General features: G+C 39.0%; 1 protein-coding gene across 4 annotated transcripts in view; it reads left to right on the plus strand.

Annotated features, from left to right (window-relative positions):
• Positions 1 to 3,299: 3,299 nt before the first annotated feature.
• PAXIP1 (PAX interacting protein 1) overlaps positions 3,300 to 23,459 on the plus strand; it is a 42,327-nt gene continuing 22,167 nt past the window's right edge. For all 4 annotated transcript variants that reach the window (XM_067291956.1, XM_067291955.1, XM_067291957.1 and 1 more), the window contains exons 1-5: positions 3,300 to 3,404; positions 9,276 to 9,410; positions 11,408 to 11,451; positions 16,683 to 16,746; positions 17,755 to 17,868. In XM_067291956.1, the coding sequence (XP_067148057.1) occupies positions 3,318 to 3,404; positions 9,276 to 9,410; positions 11,408 to 11,451; positions 16,683 to 16,746; positions 17,755 to 17,868 (444 nt within the window). In that variant the 5' untranslated portion in view covers positions 3,300 to 3,317. The remainder of the gene's footprint in view (positions 3,405 to 9,275; positions 9,411 to 11,407; positions 11,452 to 16,682; positions 16,747 to 17,754; positions 17,869 to 23,459) is intronic.

Consider the following 23,459-nt stretch of genomic DNA (forward strand, 5'->3'; position numbering starts at 1 on the left):
TGAGGAGAAAATTTTCCTCATTCTGAATATGCTGGGTGTTTTTTTCAAATATACAATTGTTATTCGGAAAGAGTCACAGTAGAAAAAATATATATTACATTTTGGGAGAAATTCTGTTTACTGGATGACAATGTTCTGTTTTAAAATTTGTTTTCTTTTGAGATTGAAGTTATAAAACAGATTTCTTTTTGCAAGGCTGTTTTAGTGAATTCTTAAATTCTCTGTTTACATTGCATTAGACTTCCATACTTTAGATGGAATTAAACCTTGTTCTTGGATTTTTTTTATCATAATTGGTCAAAAAGTACAATTCTGGTTAAGATTGGCACCTTATTAACAAGTATCTTTTTGCTGAAAAGTGCTTTTGCAATGGATTTCAATGATTTAAATGTGCAGTGCTCTGACCTTGCATAGCTAACATCTGATATTTTGTAGAATACTGTCAAATTGATGGGATTTTAAATACCAAATTTATCTCATTCTTCTGATTTGAATAGCTGACTAAACAGAAGATCAAAGAAGCCCAACCTGATGCCTCAATAGCACAATTTGAACTGAAGGTTTGAGAAAGGGCATTATTATTAAAAATCATGTTCAAAGTGCTGGTGGTTTGCACTATGGTTCTTTGTCAGTATAAACATAGTGACTGATTTGAAATATTTGTAATCTTTGTGTTGTGCAAAGAACTAAAAATAATGTGCATATGGTAAGCCCAAGGGATAGAAAGGCTAGGGGAAATATTTACAGTAGCAAAGAAAATAGACTGAAGAGAGGAATCAAGAGGACATATAACTTTGTTTTTTTAGGGTGGAGTGGGAATATGCAATGACATATCAAATTAGATATAAGGAAAGTACTCATGGGAGGAGGGACAATTTAGCAATCACATTTGAGAAAGAAGATGAAGGCAAGTAATGAATGACACCATGAAGAGAAAAGAATACATAGAGGAAAAATTGGAACAGAGAACAGAAACCTGAGAGACACTGATATTTATGAAAGAAAAGAAGTGAGAACAACCAGTGCTGGAAAATACAGATGATTACAGAGATACTGGAATCCAAAAGGAAAGAAAACTCAGCAAGCAGTAGTATTAATGATATCCAGATAGTTTGAGAAGAATAAGGAAAATATTTTACATTAAGTGCGTGAAGATTTTGGTGAAAGTAGTTCTAATTTAGTGGGAATAAGCCAAAATGGATCAAAAATGGAGTTGAAGAGAGTGGAAGTTATGTAACGTGAAAGTAGAGGCTGGACTTGGGAGGCCTGGACAGGGGCTATAGAGGAAGCGTTTTTCAAACAGTACAGGAACATACTTGGGGTAGAAGAAAATGATCTAAACAAGAGTGACTCATTAGGAAAGACAGAAAGTGAGATAAGAATGTGAATAATTGGATGGAGGGGATAAACTGAGGTTCAAAAGCAGATGGTATTTCTAGTTTTTTTCTGTACTGACTATGAAAGAGAGTGTCATGTAAGAGTTTAATGGCTTTTTACCTCAGTTTTCACTAAAAAAAAGTAAAATGTAATCAAGGGGCTCATACAATAAAACCTACAACCAAGAGGTAAGATCTCTTTCTGGAACAGGAAAGAACAGGTTAGAACAGATACTGATAAGTTAGGTATTTCCTGCTTAGCTGGAGCAGAAGAAATGTAGTGTCTTCATTGAAAATGGAGGAAAAGGAAGTCAGGAATTTGTATACTGTCAACTTTACTTTATATCCAAGAAAAATATTGCATAAATAATAAACTGTTTGCAAACAGATGATTAGCCTCCACCAGGTATTTTTCAAGAACAAAAGTTCAATAAATCTAATTTTCTCCTGGGGAAGTGTAGATAGGAGACAAAAAATAGGTGTCCTGTATTTTTATTTCAGCCTTTTGATGCCATCTCCGTAACATTGCTCTGAAGTTTGGCAGGGAAACATTGTTTCCATAAGACTAATATGAGGGGTCCAAACTCCTTTGGAAAGGACAGTGAGAACAGGGCAGGATTTACCTGACAATACCCAGATGTTTAAAATACATTGGCAAATCAGGGTCTAAAAGTGCTTATTTTTCTCTCTTGACCGTAAAGGGAATTTAAGGTGATTATTTCAGTTTTCTGAGCAGTTTTCTGGAGTTAGGTAAGATGAATCCCCCTCTAGGCTTCAATGGTTTACTGTATTCTTGTAGAAGAAGTTTTGAGTAGGCTTTGAAGGGAAAGTGTCTGGTTTTGGTAGTAGTCAATAGTTTCATTAATGAGTTGGGTGCTGGAATACATAGTATGCCTATTAAATTTGCACAGGGCTCCCAGCTGGGAGGAGTAAAAATATTTTAGGACAGGATTGAATTTTGGAAGGCTCTTGACACCTTGAAGAAATGGTTTGAAAACGGATAGTGTGCAGAATGTAATAATATGTGTACAGTGCGTGCAGTATATTGTCACAGCTTGCAATGGGTTAGTCATAAGCTGTTGCTTGATTTCCCCTGAAGAACAGAGATGAAAGCCCGGTATCATGAGGAAAACGGGAGTTACACAAGTACTCTTCGCTGTCACCAGGGTTTTGGAAACGAGGAGCGCGCTCCAGTGTGGCCCTCCGAGCCACGCAAGGCCTAGCGCAGGGACCGGGGCGCTGTGGTGCCGGGTGCCGAGCAGACGTCGCCGGGGGGAAGGAGTTTGAGGCCGCCGTTTAACGGTGGGAACGGGCCGCCCCCCGGCGCCGCCCGCCGCCACTTCCCGCCCGAGCGCTGTGAGGGCCGCGAGGGGTCGGGGGGGGCGGGGCGGCGCGGAGGGCGGGTAACGGTCCCCAGGGGCGTCGGGGGCGGGGCCCGAGCTCGGGGGCGGGGCCCGAGGGCGGAGCGCTCCCTTCTCCCCTTTCCCCCTCCCTCGCCTGTTTGCTAATGGGCGGGTCCGGGAATCCCCGCTGCCCGCCTCTGTCGTGCGGGGCGAGTCCATTGCGTTCCGTGCGGGGGGAGCTGCGGACCCGGATGCTGGCTCCTGGTCCGGTTCGGAAAGCGGGGCAGGAGTGGAGATAGTGTCCGTGGAAGAGGAGCAGGCGTAGTCTTGCCGCAGCCGGGGTGGCTGATCGGGCGGGGGGAGCCGCTTTGTCCGGGCGGCTCTCCCCTCCCCCGTCCTCCCCCCCTGCGTCCCGGCGGGGGATGGTGTGTCCCGCAGCGCGCGCCTTGCTCGCGCGGTTCGGCGGCTCGGCGGGGGGAGGGGACGGGAGACCCGGGCCCCGGCGGCCCTCCACAGTGAGCGCGGGGGATATTGGGGAGGGGCCGAAGGGGGGGGGCGCGCGCGCGCGGCGGTGCGGGCGGCGGCCTCGGCCGGGACCATGTCGGCGGACGAGGAGGAGCTGAAAGTCCCCGAGGAGATGTTCAAAGATGTCAAGTTCTTCGCGGTGGGAGACATCGACCCCAAGGTACCGGGTCACCCTCTCCCCCACTCCGCCCCCCCCTCGGGGGGGGCTGCGTGGGCTCTTCCAGCTCTTCTCCCCCCCGCCGCGCCCCCCCCCAGCACTTCCCCGCGCGGACTCGAGGCTCGCGCGCCGCCACCGCGCGCGCCGCGCTCCCCCGCGGGAGGGGCGGGGGCCGAGCGCGCGCGCCCTCCCTCCCGCCGCCCCTCGCGTGGGGGGAGGGGGGCAGTAACGGCCAGTAACGGCCGTGCCCGCGGCCAGCGCGCCGCGACCCGCCATGGGAGGCAGCGGCCCCGGCGCGCAGGCCCCGTAGCAGCCTGAGCGGAGGAGGGGCGGGCGAAGGGACTTCCTGTTCGAGACGGGGTCGCTGCGCGGGGCCGCGGCTCTGCCTGCCGCTCCTCGGCCCCGGGCCTGGCCCGCCCGTGCAGCGCGGGGCCCTCGGCGGCCCCCACCCCCCCGCCCGCCGCGGTCGCAGCCGGGGCGGAGGCAGAGGCAGAGGCAGGCAGCGTCCCGCCGTGCCAGCTCCGGGCCACTGGGGGCCCGCGCCCGTGCCCCGTTCAGGTTGGGGACAGTGACAGGCCGTCTCTCCCGCCCGGTCCGGCGCTGGGGTGGCGGGGGGAGGCTCCACTGACGAAGGCTTCACTGGCTCTTCCCTCCCCGCGCGCACGTGCCTGCCCGCCCGGTCTCTCCCCCCTTGCATGTGCCCCCCCAGGAGCACAGTGCAGGACCCCCGTGGCTCCGGTGCGTGTCCCAGGACCTTTCAGACCCATTGGACAGACAGAGATGCTGATGTGGCCAGGACAGGATCTTCACATCCTCCCTGCCTTATGCTTCCCTGGGAGGCAAGGGGCAGAAGGTGCTGTCAAATGACCTTCCAGCCCTACCACCTAGGCTAACAGCCCTGGGTGTCAGGGCTGGCCTGTCGAAACACCCAGTCATGCTGCATGAAGGTGCCAACGAAGTTTCCTCGGTGTGTCCAATCAGACAAGTGTTTGAAGTGTACCGTACCTAGCTTTAGGACAGCAACTTCATACCAACAGATTCCTATGTATTTGATACTGAAATTTAAGTCTTGGCTTCTTTGGTAGTTGCTGTAGTCTACCCTTTGCTCAGTATCAGGTTCCTTTAATCTCGTGTCTTCGTTTTCACTTATGGGCCTTTAAACAAACTCAGGACATAGACCTTGACCTATTTAGATGATTTTTGTACATTCATATTAATAGGATTATATATTAAAAGAAATGTAGACTTGTAATGTAGTTGAAGAGCAGGAAAAAAAATCCAAAGTCTTTAGACATTAACTATTTGAAAATGTATTAAAGCTTGAGTAACACTTTGTATTTTTAAGAAGCTATGGCAGCAATATTATTATGTGTATGAAGATGAGTGCAAAAAAACAATATGACTCTTTTATATCATTTATCATATGAATAGTGTCCCGAAAGGCATGTAGTTAGTTTTGTGTTGACACAGCAAGCCAATCAGCAGTATTCCCACAGAGCAAGTAAACAATCATTCTCTTTTGCTGTTTTTTTTTCTTATGATAAATTTTATCTTGCTTAGCAGTTAACTTCATTGTTGTCAAGCTCTGATGTGTTCTAAATTAGGTACACTCAATTCTCATGTATTTGTGGATGGCTTTTCTGCGTTGTAGATAGACAGCTAAGGTGGCTCTGGCAGAGTTCATAAGCTCAGGCATAGCACCGCACAAAAGCGGCTACCACTGCTTCAGGTCATGCTGGAAGCCATTTAGCTGCTTTCTTTTTGTGTGTGATGCCCCAGTTGAAAAGTCCTGTGGATCTGAGTTGTTTCTGCAAACAGCCTGCTGGTCAATTTAAACACTCTTCTCTCCTGTGCTCTGGATGCCGAAATGGCTTGCCGCTTTGGCACAGTGTTATATGGACGTCAGGACTTCCTCAGCGCCAGTGTCTGAGCTCGTGAGCCCTCGGGAGCATCGGTCGTCGGGAGCACAGGTTGTGGTTCTGTGAGAATCCTGTCTGTGTTTGGCTGCAGTGGAGCTGAATCAAAGCTAGTAAGAAGTGGGTTTTACTGAACTTGGACAAGTTCCATGCAGGAGCTTTGTCCCGCCTTTCACAAGTGTCCTCTGTGTTCCCTGGGGAAAAAAAATGTGTAAGAAGGCTATTTACCTGTTGTGTTCTTAACCAGGACAGAAAGGAGAAAATCTAAATTAAACTCTACAAATAGATTTTTAAAAAAATAGTTTCTATACTGAAATATTTCTCCATTAGTATTATAAAAATTACAAATATTTTCAAAATTATTTGCTTATTTATATACAAATGGATGCTAGTTTCCTTTCAAAAAGAAGTTTCCTATTTCATCTTTTGGGGATGAGCATACTCTGATCAGCTTAAATTTCCAAATGTTTTCATTGAAGACTGGATATCCCAATAAATATTAAAACAGGCCTAGCACAAAGGAGGATTCTAATGAAACCAATCTAATAATAAGAACAAAATATAATCTATTCAGGTGAATAGCTACATACCTACTACCTATTAAAATATTTTCACCATAAGCTAGAAGGGAAACAAAAGTTTGGAACTGTGCCTAGATGTTCTTTGACAAGTGACGGAGAATTAGGTTTCTGGCTCTCAAATTTGAATCCATTCCACTGGGATGTGCACTTGCCTCTTCACACCTCACTGGAGGTGGTGGCTAGATGTCATCTTTTTTTTTCCTTTTTTTTCCTTTTTAATAAATGCTTTCCATGCTTTCCTGACAAATGTAAACTCCAATCATCATGCTTAGATGACACTACTAAAAATAGACAAAGAGAGCAAAATAGGCAGAGAGAGTAAAATAATGTTGTGCAACAAGGACCTTGAGCAGGCGATTTGGTTTCTGGATATTCTCTTGTTTTATTATTATTTTAATTTTTGATGCCCATTGTCTTATTTCACTTCTTAGTTTTGGAATCTCGTTGTTTATTCTGCTGCAGATTTTAGTGGGAAAGAACAAAGATGAAATTTATATGCCACCAAAATGAGATGCCATTGAAGTTTACATGGATTTAAGCTAGCATCTAAAGTGCAGGATTTCTACAATGACCATATTAGGGCTTGCCAGTATTTTTTTTTTCCTAGTTACAGGTGTATGGTTAATACTAGTATAGGTGAAGTTCTTTAATTGTGCCAATATAACTTTTCAGTGTAGCTACTGTACTTAAACCAAAGATATCACATGTTTTAAGAGGAATTTTGACACTGACGTAAGCTACACTAGGAAAATACTTTTTCATACCACTACAACCATATAAAATTATTATCTATTGTATTTAAAGATCCTACTGATACTAATATAACTATTTGTATAAGCAAACTCTTTAACACAACACTGATTTGATACAGAAATATCATATTCCTTGTTTATTAGGTGTAACTTTTTCTTCATGCTATCTATTGGATATGAATGCTCAGTTTTTCATTAAATTCTCTCCTCTTTTTAGTCTTTCCATGAATATACAATTGAGTGGAGCTTGTAACTCAGGGAGAGCTATATAGGCCAAGGAACTTGTGTGTTGGGGCTGTTTTTAAATATCTACAGTTTTCAGAAGTGCTTTATTTTGATTTAAGTTTTCCCATTGAAATTACACCATCTTGTGTTATCTTGCAGTTAACTGGATTTTATGCAAGAAGGTATCCCGTGACATAGGAGATTGGTGTGTAAAATGAAAAAAATTCTCTTCCGTTCCTGACTGAGTGGCAACGTGGACAGCAAGCTTGTGATGAACTTGCTCAGCTATTTTAGAGTAGTTCTTTTCTAATTTTGTAATAGCACATATTCATTCACTATGGAAAAAAGATGGTAATTTTTTTTTATTAAGTTGTACATTCAAGAACTTAGGAAATGCCAAAATTGCCTCCTCTCTGAATGGAAATTTTTTCATCCTTATTTTTGTGATCAGCATAGGTGCTAAATAATAACCTGACACCACATTTTGAAAGACTATCTTTTTCAAGCCTTTCTCTGTCCTGTTTAGTGTACAGTGTAGTTGGTAATTGCTTAATGACTAGTTACTTAATATTTTGTTTGATCTAATGCAGTGCCTTACTCCCTGCTGTTTACATCTGTGGGGAGAGAGTGTCCTGTTATGAAGGGAGTGTTCAGAGCACTGGAACAGGTTGCCCAGAGAGGTGGTGGAGTCTCCTTCTCTGGAGATATTCAGAATGCGCCTGGATGCAATCCTATGCAATGTGCTCTAGGTGACCCTGCTTGAGCAGGGGGGTTGGACTAGATGATCTCCAGAGGTCCCTTCCAACCTCAGCGATTCTGTGACTCTGTGTGAGTCTGTGCCTAATGGGCTCTGAAGGATGGACACCTGTCCCTAGCAGGTTTTTGGAGAATGAACATCATGCCAGTTTGGCTTCGTGAAAACATTATGAGGTTAAGCTCTGCTCATTTCACCATCTGTAAAAAAGAGACAGTAATCTTAATTAGCATTTTCAACACTTGAACTCTAGATCTTGCTCTTTTTAAAATCTCTCTCCTCTGTTCCTGGTTACTTTTATTCACATGAAAGTGAATCCCATATTCTGGGGTTGTCAGAAGGGCTGGCTTCACCACATCCTCTACAACTGAGCTGAGTGAATGCTGAAGTTTTAAATCAGAATCTTCTGTATTGGCCTTGCACAAATAGGAATAGAAAGTGCTTTGTGAGTGGTGCTGGGGTTTATATTTTCTGGGCAATGGAGTGAGAAGTTTAGCTCTTTGAGGTAGTACCTAAGGGGGCACGTGTCCTTCTACCCATTTTTCTTTCTGCTTTCTCTAAAACAGTCTTAATTCTCCCTCATTTCATTTCCCAATATGTCATCTCTTTGTCAGAAATCTCCCCTTCTCTCTCATGATAATGGTTACAATTTTTATTTCTTTTGCTTGCAAATCCTTCTAGTATCAGTCTTTCTTTTTTGCTTGTTGGCTGCCAATCCAATACTGTGGCTTCCATAGCTAAAGATTCAGTTTCATTACCTTTCTTTTTCTCTGCTCTTGGCACAACTGAGTTTTTTGTTTAGGTATACTCCTTCCCCTGCTGTTTGTATTTTTTGTCCTCTCAAGATTCACATCAGCATGTTGGTTTTTTTGTATTGTGCCCGAGTGCTGCATTTGGAAACACAGGAGAGAGAGATCCTCTGCCTAGTTCTTTTGCCTAGCCCCATAGTTTTGGAGCAGTTGGGCCTCTTCTTCAAACTTATTCATGTGTTCTGTGGGTTGATATATATTGATTGGATCTAGATGTATTGGAACCAAATATGTTTTGTGAGGATGGAATTCTTTTTTAGCTGTTAAATGTGAACATATACCGAGATTACATGAGTGAGGTTTTTTTTTTTTTTTTTTTCCTCTGTCAAAGTAAGGAACTGGCCTAAATTGGGAGAGCTCCTATGAAGACTGTATTGTACAGCCCTGATGCACAGACTGCCTTTTTTAAACTTTAAGCCTTTCTTTTAAACAATATTCAAAGGCCTCAGGAGCTCACATCTGAAAAAACAAATGCCAAGGAGAAGGGGTTTCTTAGTCTTTTTGAGGGGAAAAAAAAAAGATTTTGAGGAAAATTTATTTTTGAAAAATTTTGACTCTTTCCAGATTTCTGTCCCAGCCTGAATTATTTTGGAAAGTAAAACTTCATCTTGAATGATTAAAATATGGCAGAGTTGTAAAGCCTTGAAAATAAGGTTTTAAATGGTATGTATTTGACAACTTCAGTAATGTTAATACTGCCAGCCACTCTTCAGTAAGAAAACCAAGAAAGTTGTACTCGCTCCTTTAATGTATTAGTATGTTCTTGCATTAATGTTTTCATGAAATCAAAGATAATAAAAAAAATGTTGACTTTCCTCACTGTTCTCTTGGTTTTAGGTAATTCAACTTCTGAAAGCTGGGAAAGCAAAGGAAGTTTCTTACAATGCCCTGGCTTCACATATTATTTCAGAAGATGGGGACAATCCAGAGGTTGGAGAATCTCGTGAAGTCTTTGATCTCCCTGTGGTAAAGGTGAATGACTCCTCTGTGATACTGTCTACTGACATAGGTTATAATAGAAAACATTCATGCTTTGCTAATGCCCAAATGAAATGTATCTTTGGAAATCTTTTATGTTGTCTTCACAAGCTTTTATCCTGGGTGATAGATTTCTATCACAATTGCGTTCTCTTCTTTCTCCTGTTGCTCCTGGCATATTAGTTTTTTTTTTGTCAGATTCCTCCTTCAGTCATCTGTGGGATGGTGCCCTAATTGTTTCTGCCAGGAAAGTTCTTAGAGCTTCTGGCAATGGAAAACCTCAGTTTCAACAGAAGTAGTAAACTGCTCAGGGTTTTTTAACGCATGTACTTGGCAGGGTGCAAGAAGATTGAGTGATTCTGCATATGTGTACTACATTAATTAAAAAAAACATAGAAAGTTAATAGACTTTTTCTCTTACTTTTTCAAGTCTTGTGACTTTTTTGTCTTTATTTTTTTGTGCTTACTCAGCCTGAATTACTGGTATTTTGTTACTGTTTTAGAAAATTGGATTCGTTTTCCCCTGAAAGCTTTCAGGCTCCATGCTTGAAAATGTGAGCTTGCCAGCTCTGCAAATCATGAGAGTGATTAGAAAAAAATCTTTATTATTTCACTGCCAATACTTTGGGGCACATGATTTTGGACCTTTTTTTCCATATGGTTGCAGGTGACTGTACTGAATTTTCGTGGCCTATATCATAAGAGTTTACCTGAACTAATAAATAGTTATTTATTATACATATACATATATACATGTATATATATATAAAAAAAAATAAAATAAATAAATAACCAAATTAATAAAATACCAAAAAATAAAAGGTGCTTAGCTAGAGACCTTATGGATATAGTGAATGCACTGCTTAATTAAAATTCTAATTTCTTTTTAATATTTTTCTTATTCTGAAATGTTTTCTGGTATAAATTTAACCTTATAAAGAGGATCATTGCCATTTTCATGTGAAGGAAAGACATCAGTGTCCTAACAGTGATTTTTTTTGCTTTCTAATGAGATTTACTTAAATGATTTAATTTTCTTTCTAAGTACTGCTAATTAAACCTTCTTTCATTTCTCAAACAAAAGAGCAAGACTTTCATTAATGTCACTTAGTTTGACCAGAAAACATCACAGCATGATCTTCAATCAAGAAGATTAGACTAAGTATGAAAGGAGCTGAAGTCAGAGGCAAAAGTAGCTTAATACACAGAGAAGAGGAATAGAAATAAGGAAGAGAAAAACTTCAGGGAGGAAAATTTTCTCAATTTATTGCAGGGAATGAGGAGTTATCAAATGTGTATCTTTGATTTTTGTATACCTTTTTTCTAAGTGAGAGAGAATAGCAAGAATCGGGATACCATAAACATAGTTACTGTGATTTTTTGTTGTTATTTTTAGAGGAAAAATCATTTCAAACTGAATGTGATGCCACTTCTTCCGCCCTTCTTGCTCATATGGTACCTCAAGGCTGCAGCCTACATCTCTTCCATTCTCTTCTACCTACCTTTCTCCCTTTGATTCTTTCTGTCCCAGAATACTTTGAGTTAGGGGTCACCACCACAGTGCTTGGCAGCCAGCTTCACTGTGTGTTTAGAAACTGATTTTTATGCCTCTGTGTAGGGTTATGGTTCCTGACTCCTTGGAGGTGCATGTAAGGTAGGGGATGTTTTTTAGAATAGGGAGAACTGAAGAAGGGGGAAAGGATGAATAAGTACTATAAATAGTGTTCCAGGCACAATGGAAGGGCAAGGGAAAGGGGTTTTGTTCCTGTATTGCTGTGTGACCTTTGAGAAGTCTTAAGAGAACTCTTGCAAATAAATCAGAACAGTTTTTTATAAAGGTCAAAGTATGTTATCTGTAAAACACTTTGAATTTCTAAGCTGGGAGACATATATTACAACTAGCTTTAATATAAACTTGGAAGGTAATTTGCATTTCATGCATACAGACCAAATTTTTTAACTTCTTGTGCTTTTTTTTTCTTCTTTTTCAGCCTTCCTGGGTGATCTTGTCTGTTCGCTGTGGAGCTCTTCTGCCGTATCCTTTAAGTTGTTCAAATTTGAATGTATTTTATTGAAAACATGTTAAAATAAATAGCAGCGAGTGATTAAAGAGTGTTGCAAGTGTACGTAGCTCAGATTTTTAAAACGACAGGATGTGTTTTTCCTGCCATGGTTGCAGTGTGCCTGGAGCTTCTTTGTCTTACTTATGCTGTCCCTCTGGCTATTTCGGATATGTACTAGGCACTTGCAAGAGAAGTGTTACTAGATGGACTGAAACACTTTAGCTGGAAGTTGATATTAGCTGTGAGGATCCAGGAAAACTGCTGCAATGCAGAAGAGGGGCAAATGTGGGTTTGGAATGGAAGGGCCTATTCAACTGCCTTTACTAGAAGCAGAATTAAGCCAGTGATAAACACATAACTCTTATCCACACTCTATATTATAAATAACACTTTATTAATAGATAACAGTAGTATTACCGTTTTTGGAATAGTCTATCCTTGCCTTTGCTAAACCCTTGTTATTCTCACTTGGCTTGATTTATAACTTGTTTGGAGAACATTCTTGCATATGGATGGTGTACTCCTTCCTCTTCTCATCAGTTATTACTGCTTCATCATTATGTATGTCCACAAAAATTTTTCTTTGGATTGTAGGAGTGATAATAATGGCTGTTGTTATAGAAAGAAATTCATGCATCTTTTTCTCATCATTATTCTGATAAAGATTCTGTATATAGAAAAGTTGGAGCAGAGCAATACACTTCAGGACAGATAACCAGCACATGATTCTAATGAACAGTGCCAGGACTAGGGATGAAAGCTGTCAGGCACAGGATCTCATTTCAGAAGCTCAGCAGAAGACAGTGGCTATGTTGGAAAACAAGAGGTGGTAGAAGCAAAAATCCATTTGTTCTTGTTAGAAATTTAGGTCTTGATGTGCTTCAGTGAATCAAAATTCCTTTACTAGGTATTATACCTAGTATTTCAAGGTGTGTGCCTTTGCATCTTGCTGTGTGTCGACTGTTTTGCAAACACACTGTATATTCTCTCCTTCCCCAAGAGAATTCAGCTCAAGGAGTGAACTGTAGAAAGAGAAAGCATAGAATCCATCAGCTAAAACAAAATTATACATTGGGGTCTTAGCAGCTGTCCTGGTCATGATAATTAACATGACAGATAGGATTTCTCCAGTTAGTATGAAAAACTTTCCTGAGTCAAGGATATTCTTCTGACCTAAGCAGAAGAAAGTTTTTCCATGAATGAATTGACATCTAAATGGGAAAGAAGCATTGAACATTACATGGTAAAAAAACAAGTTAAGAAAGCTACTCCTATATTCAGAATAATTATTATGAAGTGGTCTAGGCTGGTGACACTTGTGTTTTGCTTCTGTGTTTATCAGCCTTTCAACATCAGAATGGGAGTGTAAAGTTGTATATGTCGCGCTTTTGTATGCCCTACCCCTGTTCCTTAGGACTGGTTCAAAGAGGAATAGAATAGGAACATTGCTGGAATAGGCTACGGTTTCAAGCTTAAATAATCTATCATTGCGTTTTAGTGTTCCACTTTCCCATAGAGAAGTTACACTATTAGAAAACTGGTTTTCCATCTGAAACCAAGTGATTTTAAAAGGATGCTTAAAGTGCTGATGTTATTACATATTGACAGATAAAACTTCTGAGTAATGCAGTCCACAATTTAATTGCCACAGTAAATGCATGAATGTAGCCCTGAATGACTGTTGCTCAGGAAGACTTTATTGTGGGTATATAAGAATGTCCAAATGAAAAGATCAAGTTTCAATAGTATAATATTCTTGGGTTGTGTGGAAGAAGGAAGTTTTGTACACCCGTCAGCAGTAAATGCGTCCTTGGACTTTTGACTTTTTCCTAGTCTGTTGTGTTTATAGATCCCGGTGTTTTTTGATTTAATTCTGAGCCTTACATGGTCACTAAAATGTCTTGTTAAGTCTTAGCTTTGTTCTTTTTCAGTCTTTCTGCAGCTTCTAATGCAGTGGCATCCTGCCTTTCGTTAGGACTTTAGGTACTACCATAATGAAAATAATAGACAACAGTTAATAGAAATAACTTGCCTCTCCAGTTTGGGTTTTGGGGGCTTTTTTCAGGCAGAGGTTTGAGATACCATGTTTTAGTCTTGTGTTTGTTTTTAAATTGGAGATTTAGCATTCAAAATTATCATTGAATTTACTGAAGAAACTAGAAACATCCTTTATCAGTTAAATACACAGATCCAGCCTGAAGAGCCTTAAGAATTTTATTCTCAAGTACAAATTCCGAGACATATTTGATGGGCATTTGGCTATCAGTGAAAAGGTGAAATTTGAAATAGAAAGGCTTAATACATTATAAAAGCATAATAATTTTGCCTGTTCCTTAGAAATACATTTTAACATTCCATTGTGAAAGTTATTTTCACCAATGGGAGCTTTGAAAGGCAGAACATTCTCCTGTTCTCCAGTAGCTGATATTAGACTAAACCTGACTAACTTATAGTGAAGGGGAAGTAACAGAGAAATGGATCTGAGAACAACCTTCCTGAAGGAAAAGGAAATACAGTTTCCTGTTTTAAAATTTTGATTGAAATACCATGAAGAGGACTGGTGATTTCTTTCTTATTTTTCTTAATAGCAGCAAAAAGTAAGAGGGAGGAAGGTTTATTTTTCATTGCTCTTGTTCAGGTGAAAGGTCAGAGCACTTCTGCGTTTTTGTTGCCGAGGAAAGCAAAAAAAAAAAAAAAAAAAAAGTAGCTTTGCATTCCCTCCTTTTTGTTTTCCAGACCCCTTTGAAACACTATTGTTGTGCCGCTTGTAACTGTTTTAGGAGGGTCTATTTCACTCCTGTTGTTTGGAGAGTGCAAGCTGCAATGAAACTGCTGAACCTCTTAAAAGTGACATACTGAGCTGTTGCTACTTTATGTGCTAGGAACAGATACTAAAGCAGAGAGTAAACTACCATACGCTTTTAAACGATCCAGTACTGAACCTCTGCCTTTGACGTGATACTGAGCAATGTAATGAAATTTAGGATGTTAATTGGACTTGGGCTTATTGGAGTATTGTGGATAATGGCAGTAATCTATTCATAAGTTTTGGTGTGCTCTGGATTTTGTTGTCAGTACTGCTTCCTGTGTGTTGTCCTCTTCCAGGTCTCAAAATTTAAGTATTGCTGGTTCAACTGTCAACTTCATTATAACACAGGGGAAATAATTCAGTTTAATAACAAAAATCACAATATGTGCTTGTGCTGTAATAGGATGCATACCTATTTTTATAGTGATTTTTTTTTTCCAACAAGGCTTACATTTTTCTTAAACACAGAATTACATGAAAGGAGATTAGGGAGTGACAGATATTTCATAGTCTCCCCAGGCACCTTCTTACAGTGCCTCGCTGTTGTTTTGCTAGAATTTAACCTCATTTCCATGTTGTAGCTTAACCCTATTTTGATTCATCTGAGCTACTCCAAACAGAAAGAACAAATTACTTCTCTTTTCATTTGGAGTGGTCTTTATGGATTTGAAGACTTTTCTCTTCTTAACTTCTTAAACCCATCAATTCTGGTTCTTTCAGTTTCATAAGTCATATTTACTAGGTCTGTAAAAAAAATTCTCATTGCTCTTTTCAGATACTCTTTACTTTATCCAAGTCTTTCATTCATCTGAAAACAAATACACTTTGCTATCAGAGATCTTGTCGAGTGTTGAAAATACGATGGAAAACTGCATGTGAGTTTCAGGCTATGTTTCTGTTTTTACATCCTAGTGTGATGTTTTCTCAGTCTGTGATTCATAGTAGCTTCTAGCTTTTTTTTCCCTCCATATCTGTTGGCTAGCTAAATTCCTATCCTGTGTCACACCTTGGTAGGAATAAATTAACTGCAGAAGATTTGATGCTTGCTTATACTGACTTGTCTACTACTGTTTTCAAATAATCTCGCTAATATTTCAGGTTTGGCTGATTTTGTGGTATATAAGTCTGTCCCTAGGTATGTTCATTGTTTGGTGTGTTTTACGGACTTAGTAAGCATGCTGCATCTTTGTTTGGCTCACTAACAAAAATAACAATTTTTTTAAAAATTTTAAATAAAGAAAACTGTAGAATTCCACTCAAAACATTCTTTTTGACTTGCTATTGATGATGTGTAGTGTTTGCCCTTTTTTGTGCAACTTTTCAACAAGCTTTATATACTTGTTTCATTTATAACACATTTTGGTTTCATGCTTTTAAAAATGTGATGATGTATCTAAAGGCTTAATACAATGGAAACATAAGAACTTCACTACTTCCACCTACAATATATACTACTTGGGCAGAAAAGGAAAAAAGATTTACTGGACACAATTATTATTGACAAATTCATATTGGCTTTACTCATCTCTGATTTTATTCTGACTGGTTTAACTTAAATATGTCTTTGCATATTTTTCCAGAAGTGTAAGTTAAGCTGAGTGATTGAAATTCCCTGGTTTACTCTTTTTCCATGCTGGGGGGAGGGAATGTTTTTCTACTCTTCCAGTCTTTGAGAAATTGTGAAGGGCAGGTGAGGTTCCAAAAGATGGTTTCAACCAGAAACTCTACCATTTGGTTGCCAAACTTAGTTATTCTGGAAACCACTTATTACTCTCTAACCTGTTTTCTTGTTTTTAGGCTGTTTTTATTTCTTGTTGATTTCAAAAGAGATCATCCACCAGATTGCAGTCTTTATTTAATGAGCCTGCAAAGAAGGCACTCTGACTTTCTCACAGTCATCTGTTACTAGCTCTTCTTTTAGGAAAAAAACCCCACTTTTAGTCTTTTTTGTTTTATAGAATGTCTTTAGCACCGTATTCATTCTATCTTGTCTGTTGCTGACTGTAGCAAAAATTTCTTCTACTTCAGATTCTCTTATACTTTCTGAGCATGGAAGAAGAGCTCTTGATAATGGCTTGACTTCCTATAAGCTTAACTTTCGGTGTTCAGTGACCTGGGATGGGCTGAGGGAGATGTTCCGGAAGAGGCACATTTATAGTGTTACCAAAATCAGTCATAATGTTAGAGGCATCCTGTTCCAGTTTGCACCTCAGCTTTTTTTTCTGAAACATACAACTTGAACTGGAAACAAAGCACATGCTTTTAAAGTTTTTAGATGGTGGAATACTTGATGATATCTGAGAAGTACTATGCATACTATTGAATTTCTTTCTAGTCTCCCTCAGGAAACTTCCATTTCAAATATTTTGTATCCTTGACACCTGATTTTTTCAGGGTAAATGGCTTTTCTCCAGAATCCTGTCAGATCTTTTTTGGAGTCACTGCTTGTCTCTCTCAGGTAAGAAGTTTACTCTATTTCAGTATACTCCGGTGTAAAATATGTGTGTGATCCTTACAGAAAACAAAGGAGAGATATCAGTTTTTCTGTTGCACTATGCCTTTTTTTGTGTATGATAGGTATGTTATCATCTCAGTAGTGTTTGACTACAACTGAGGATGTAAGCATTTCAAACAGCGATTCAGTAATTTATCTTGCATTCAGCAGTATGACGATTCTAAAATGAAGAGCACACTGCTGTAGGAAACCTTTGCTACTGTTGTTTTATCTATGCATTAATACAGAATATTTGGTAAATGTTTTATACCTAAATATGAACTGAAATCCTGACCAGGGTGCCAGTGAGTGAAATAATTGTAGTCCTTCGGTGGTTGGTGCTTAAGCGCGGCTCTGTAGGTCTGTGAGTAGTAGCCCGTTGAGAACTAGCTGCAGTGTGTGTGTGCAGCCAGGATCAGGGTCTAGGTACTAATGGGGTATATGTGCTTTAGATTTTTTTTCATTTTTTCCTGTAATACCATCACTAACTCTGAATATTAGTAGCTTAGGTGCACATGGCATTCTTGGCAGAGGAGGAACATAAATTGTTAGAAATAACAAACATTTCTTGGGTTTATATAGGCTATTAGTGTGGTCTGCTTGTTAAAATTCTGTTTAATGAACTTAAACAAGTTGCCTAAAATCAAGTTGCCTAAAATCAATAACTTAACTCGTTTGCTTGGTCACTAACTTATTTCTCTTGGGGAAGGTGATATATTAGTGTTCAGTTTTACAGAAGTGAAGAGTGTTTTCTTTCTCTCTGTGTAGGTTAAAAATGTTTCTTTAATGCCTGTTGCATCTCTTTCTGTCACCCTTTTTTCTCCTTAACTTTCATGCTAATTTAGTATTTAAAAGTGTTAGGTAGTGCATTAGCCAGACTTGTAAATGATACATTATGAATTGGACTAGAAATCTTTGAGCAAAAGGCAGCTGGTTGCACAGAACTAAAAGGCTTATTTAACTTCCCCTTAGGTTTCATCTGAAGACCGAAGTACGCTGTGGGCTTTGATTACTTTTTATGGAGGGAATTGCCAGCTGAGCCTCAATAATAAGTGTACTCATTTGATTGTGCCTGAGCCAAAGGGGGTAAGAGTTTATTACATGTACAGTTCCTCCTGTTGTAGCTCTCATTTGCTTTTGAATAATCAAAAATTTTCTGCCTCCCTGAAGTTAAGATTCTCCAAATTGTTTGTTGGTCGTAGCAGTCAGAATCAACAGAATTATGCATTGCGGTTAATCAAGTCATGTTTTTTTTCTGCATGGCTTTGAGCCTGATTAACTCAAAAGGTGCTCAGTTTCATATCTATATTTATATCTCTGGTCGAATAAAGTATTTGATTCTTTATTCTGTTTTTCTTACCCTAATTAGTGATATATAATGTTCATTAGTGACTGTGATTTGTAAGTATGTAGATAGAATCAGTGAAGAAAAATGAAGGATGCAGAACTGAAAAATAATGTAAAATGCCCTTGGATATTTTAAGGGAGAAAGGAATAAGGAGAGTGGAAGTAAGAATATGTTTAAAAAAAAAAGAAAAAAAGATGAATCTCAAAATCCCTCAACCCTTGCCTCTTGAAGAGAGATGGGAGGATAAACAGCACGCAGCATTCCTGTACCACTTCTGATTATCAAAATAGTCCCATGTAGGGACTCCCCTAACTCCCATGTAGGAAGTCAAATGTTGCTGGCTTAATGCAGATGATGAAGCCGAATGGGACAGATTAAGTAACTTGCTAAAGGCAGCACTGAGCCCATCAAAATAGTCACCTGTACTGTAATGCTACTAAAACTCTGGTTATAGTAGTTCCACCGTATGGTTCCTGAAGTATTCAGGTAATCATCTTCCTGAAGAATAAATACTTTTGTAGTTGATTTAGTGTGTTTATTTAAAGACTGAATATACTTTAAGCAAATCCAAGCTCACTTAACAAACGCTTACTTGGATGCTTCTAGTTAGCATAGTGGATGGAGAAAGGTTTTTGCTTTTGTTTTCTGTGTTTTATTCTTTGTCCTTTAATAATGTGAGCACATTCCCATCACTTTTTTTTTTTTTAATTCAAATCAGTGGGAGGAGTCACATTATTAAACACATGGTTAGCTGGTTGTATGCAAGTAACTGTAAGATCGGGTCCTATGTTATCTCCGTATATAAATCTGTAAAACTTTGTCAATTTTCTAATGTTACTTCATACAAATACAGTTTATTATTGTCCTTCTAATGACCCTGTAAATATTTCTAAATTAGTGTAGACTATATAATGTTAAAGTAGAGAAAAACATATGACTAGTGGGATGACTAAACTTCTGTATGCAGTACATAGGAAGCTTTGCTTTAGAATAAAACACGGTCTGGCTCTGGGAAAAGAGAAAGTTGTGTATAGAGCAGGGTCATGTGAAATAGTTGCTTTTTCTTCCCTGTTGTGTTGTAAGGGTTTTTGTTTGTTTTAGTACATGCGTAGACAATGATAGCTAGAGCATATTTAGGTGGATTTTAGAAGTCTTGAAATGACCATGTAGTCTGTGTAAAGTTTAAAAAAAATATAACGAAGTCAGACTTAAATCATATTTACTAGCTAGTGGGTAGTACCATATTAAAAGAGCAATGTTAGGTCTTTAATAGAATTTTATTTTAGACTAAGAATTTTATTTTAGACTACGCAAAGTGTTAAGCCTTTCACGTATTTACAATATTTGATTAGTTAATTTTAGAGACATCTGGACAGCTTGTAACTACAAATTCTTTAGTTTTAGCTGTCTGATAGGAAGTTCATTTGATGTGTACATAGATAATAGGTGATGTAGCTTCTTTCAGTTAAAATAGGAATTGCCATAATGGTCAAATAAATGATTATCTAGGTTAATATTCTGTCTTTAAAGATGACCAGAATACTGAATGCTTAGGGAACATACAAGAATCTAAGCCTGTAGAAGGTGATCTTTCTTCTTTGGAAAAGCCAGGAGGGTATATCAAATGCCATCTTAGTTGTTTCCTCAGCCCCAGCAAAATGTAATACTTGGACAAAATGCGTTACTAAGTAAAATGGAGTTTTTATAGGCAATGGTATATGTTTGAACAAGTGTTGCCTTAAATCATAAGCTTTTTAGGCTGTTGTCTTGAGCTTTCCACCTATTTATAGTATGGGGAAAAAAATCATATCTGTAGGACTAAATAAATATCTTGCTTAATTTACATAATCATTGAATGGGAAAAATTTATAGAACAATTACTTAAAATAGTCCTTCTGCTCTGTCATACTACTACAAGGGAATCTGCAGCAATTTGTAATGAGAACAGTTTTGACACTGGTAAGATCTTAAGTGATTGCTTTGACTAGACATGAGATGATAAAACAAGATTCTAATAGTTCTCACCATGAAGAGAGAATGAAAACTCATATCTGCAAATAAACTTGGTTCCACCTGTAATCTCCTTTTTATATATGAATGACAGTTTCATTGTAGGAAATAACTCTGGAGAATCATTAAATAAAATTAATTTCCTCTGAATGTGCTGGTTGTTAATTTATATTGTCTGACATACAAAGAAAATCCCAGTTCAATCACTTTTAAATATTAGATCCTGAAATTAGTTTTAAATCTTTCATTAAAAGTTTTTTCACTGTTTAGATATTTGTGAGAGGTTTCCATAAAAGGGAATGTTTTGACTGAACAGTAAGACCGATCTCATGTGTGGTTCTGTTTAGTTAGGAAAGGAAACAGGAAAGTTTTACTAGTTGTACATATTGTCAAATAATAAAATGATAAGAAAGGAGGAAGAGAGAAAATATTTTGCTTTGCCATCATCATAACCTCTCACTGAAATGGGAGTATATAATGTTTGGACAGAAATGTAAGTGTTTTCAAGTTACCGGCAGTCCTGCAGTTTGCTGCTTCTGACTCTGTATATAGGACATGTAGTATTTGACTGGTTTCTGATTTCTGTTCCTGCTAAAATTCATTCTTTCAAATGATCAGCTTTTAAATATTTGTTGCTACTGAATTATGAAATTCTGAGTTACCCTAACTGCTTTTTCATGCTTTTTTACTTTTTATTGGAATAAAAGCAAGTATAAACTGTATTTAGACTCACCTTAATGTCCATATACTCTCAAGACATAGTAAAATGGTCACAGTGTAAATAAAATCAGCTGTGTCTTAATATTTGCTAGCTGCTGGAGTTCTGACAGCTTTTTCAGATTCAAATTTCCTGATTTTTTTGAAGGCTTTGGTGATTGGGTTTTATAAGAATTTGGATAGTGGTGTTTTTTTGCAAGTGAAGACTTCATCTTCCGGAGCTGTGCCTTTGGAGTCCATCATTTTGTAAATGTGGAGGTGGTTACTTAAATCTGTTGAAACCAGTGGTAAAGCACAGTCGTTTGTCCTGTTTGTTCTGGGAGAGACCACTTTGTGTGACTGGATTGTTTACTGGTGTGTTTACTTTACTGATAGAGGAGAATAGGTATCAATTCTCATCTGGGTCTCCTGCAATACTGCATAGAACTCGGTAAGTCAAGACTCTTCCAATCTGATAGATAAATGTTTTTGGCCTGAAGAACTGTACTTGCAGTTTGAGCAACTTCCGTGCCACTTTCCAGGAAAGTGAACTTCATCTGGAAGCTGCAGTGCTGCAGCTGGCCTTCCTGTGCTTGTAGTACAACCATCTCTTGCCAGTTTGTGCCTCTTCACATATCTAGAATGTGCTCTTTTGGTGGCCTGCAGATAGTCAAGAAAGCTGCAGTCCTCAGTCATGAACAGAGTAGTTTCTATTTGTGGAAGGTCTCGGATGGCAGAAGGCTGTATGCTGTAAAAGGTCTCTGCGTCCCACACGAGTAAGGTGGCTATAGCATCTACTTTGCTGTGATGCTGACTTAGTGTTACTTGTCTTCGTTCAGTAAAATGGTTGAGAAATAGGAGCGAGCTGTGAAAGCAGTAGCAAAAAGCTGGATGTGTCACTTTTGCCTGGTATTACTGGATGTGAAGAGGTGAGGCATTCATCTAGCTGTATTACGCAGACTAAAAGGTTTTCGCTGTCTGATCAGGATGTGTCCTGGGTAGATGTCTGTCCCTCTTTTCCATCAAGGTCAGAAAGTGGAATTTAAAAATAAAACTTACAGAAACATATTTCCAGAACTCTGTGTATGAAAATGAACCTGGGATGCACACGTAAGACTTGCCTTCATTCACATTAACCACATTCTGAGCAAATGAGAGTGCTTGGTGCCTATAACCAGATCTAACTGTACCCAACTTAGATTTAGTATCATCATACAAATTTGTCTGCTAATTCAGGCCCTGAGAATCTTGATCGGAGAGGGGCTTAGCTGTACTTCAGGGGGTAGGTCTGAAACTCTACTTTTCTCAGCTCTAGCCAGGCAGCTCTTCAGGTCTGTAAATACTTCTCTTGGTCTCCTAACAGTCTTCATTCCCAGTACGTATAACATATGAGAGTCCTTAACTTAAGGCTTCCACTGAGTCTAATTCCTTTTGTGGAAGTACCAGGAAGGGTTTGGGGACAGTTTAGGGTCTAGGGATAATCATGATATATTTCATACTTACTAACAACTAACTCTTCAGTGTAGTTGAAGTGCATTGCCACTGGTTCTCCTGGGACATTATTTCACAGCTTAATAGAGTTCATTGTGAGGAAATGTCTTTTGTGGTTCAATCTAACAACTTTCCCCCTAATTTCATCCAATTACTTCCAATTAGAAGACTTTCTTCTCTATGTCTTATATACTAACTCAAAATCAGAACTATGCTACTAATAGTTAGAGGAGGGTTTTTTTGAAAGCTCTTGAATGGAAAAATAGATTCCCTCTACCTAGTGGATCTATGTGTTTTTACTTTGGTATAATTAGTCTGAATTTAGTCTAATCTTGTTTGAACTTTCTCTAGAAGAAGTCTCTTTCCCTGTGAAGGCTCATCTCATTTTAGAAGTGCTGTTGTATTGTTTTTACAATCAATTTAGAACCCTTGGGGAGTGAAGTGAAACAACTAATAGCGGCATTAAGTCTGAATACAGCAATTTCCTTACGAGTACAGCAGTCCTGCTGATCTGAACAGTTTTATTGGCCATGAGCAATAGGATGTCTGTCTTAACTCAATAGTAGGAAGTTGTGGTGCAGTTTAAAGCTTTGTTGTGGATGTGTCTAAGGACTTTATCAAACATACAGATTTACCCATGTTTGTTGATTTGCTGTGTTCTTAAAAACACCAGTCTGCTTTTACATAGAAGCAATCTTTAAAGATAACACTGATACTTAGCAATCTTGCTAATGAGATGTCTCAAACTTACCGGAAACTATAGCCTTAAAATACTGAAGTTCATTGAACAAAATTACATGCAGGTTTAAGTAGTCATAAAGTGAAGACCAAAGTAGGAATGTGTGTTAAATGTCCCATGTAGTTCACTTCAGGGACCATGCAGCAGCATGTAACTGATTTTTAAACTTGCATTTGTTTTCAAGTCCCCCAAAACAAGAGATTGCTGACTTCTATTCCAAGTGATGCCCCAGCATTCCTTATGTTGGTGAGATCATGATTTCTACAGCACTCTGCTGGAGCATGGAGCCAGCGTGTTGAAGGTCAGGTTTTACAACACGGTTTTATTTTTAAGTGTTTATTTTATTTCCTTTTTTGCGGGAATCAAAATATTGAAGAGCTAATAAGATAGGAC

Source organism: Apteryx mantelli, chromosome 2 (assembly GCF_036417845.1).
Source record: "Apteryx mantelli isolate bAptMan1 chromosome 2, bAptMan1.hap1, whole genome shotgun sequence".
Classification (NCBI taxonomy): domain Eukaryota; kingdom Metazoa; phylum Chordata; class Aves; order Apterygiformes; family Apterygidae; genus Apteryx; species Apteryx mantelli.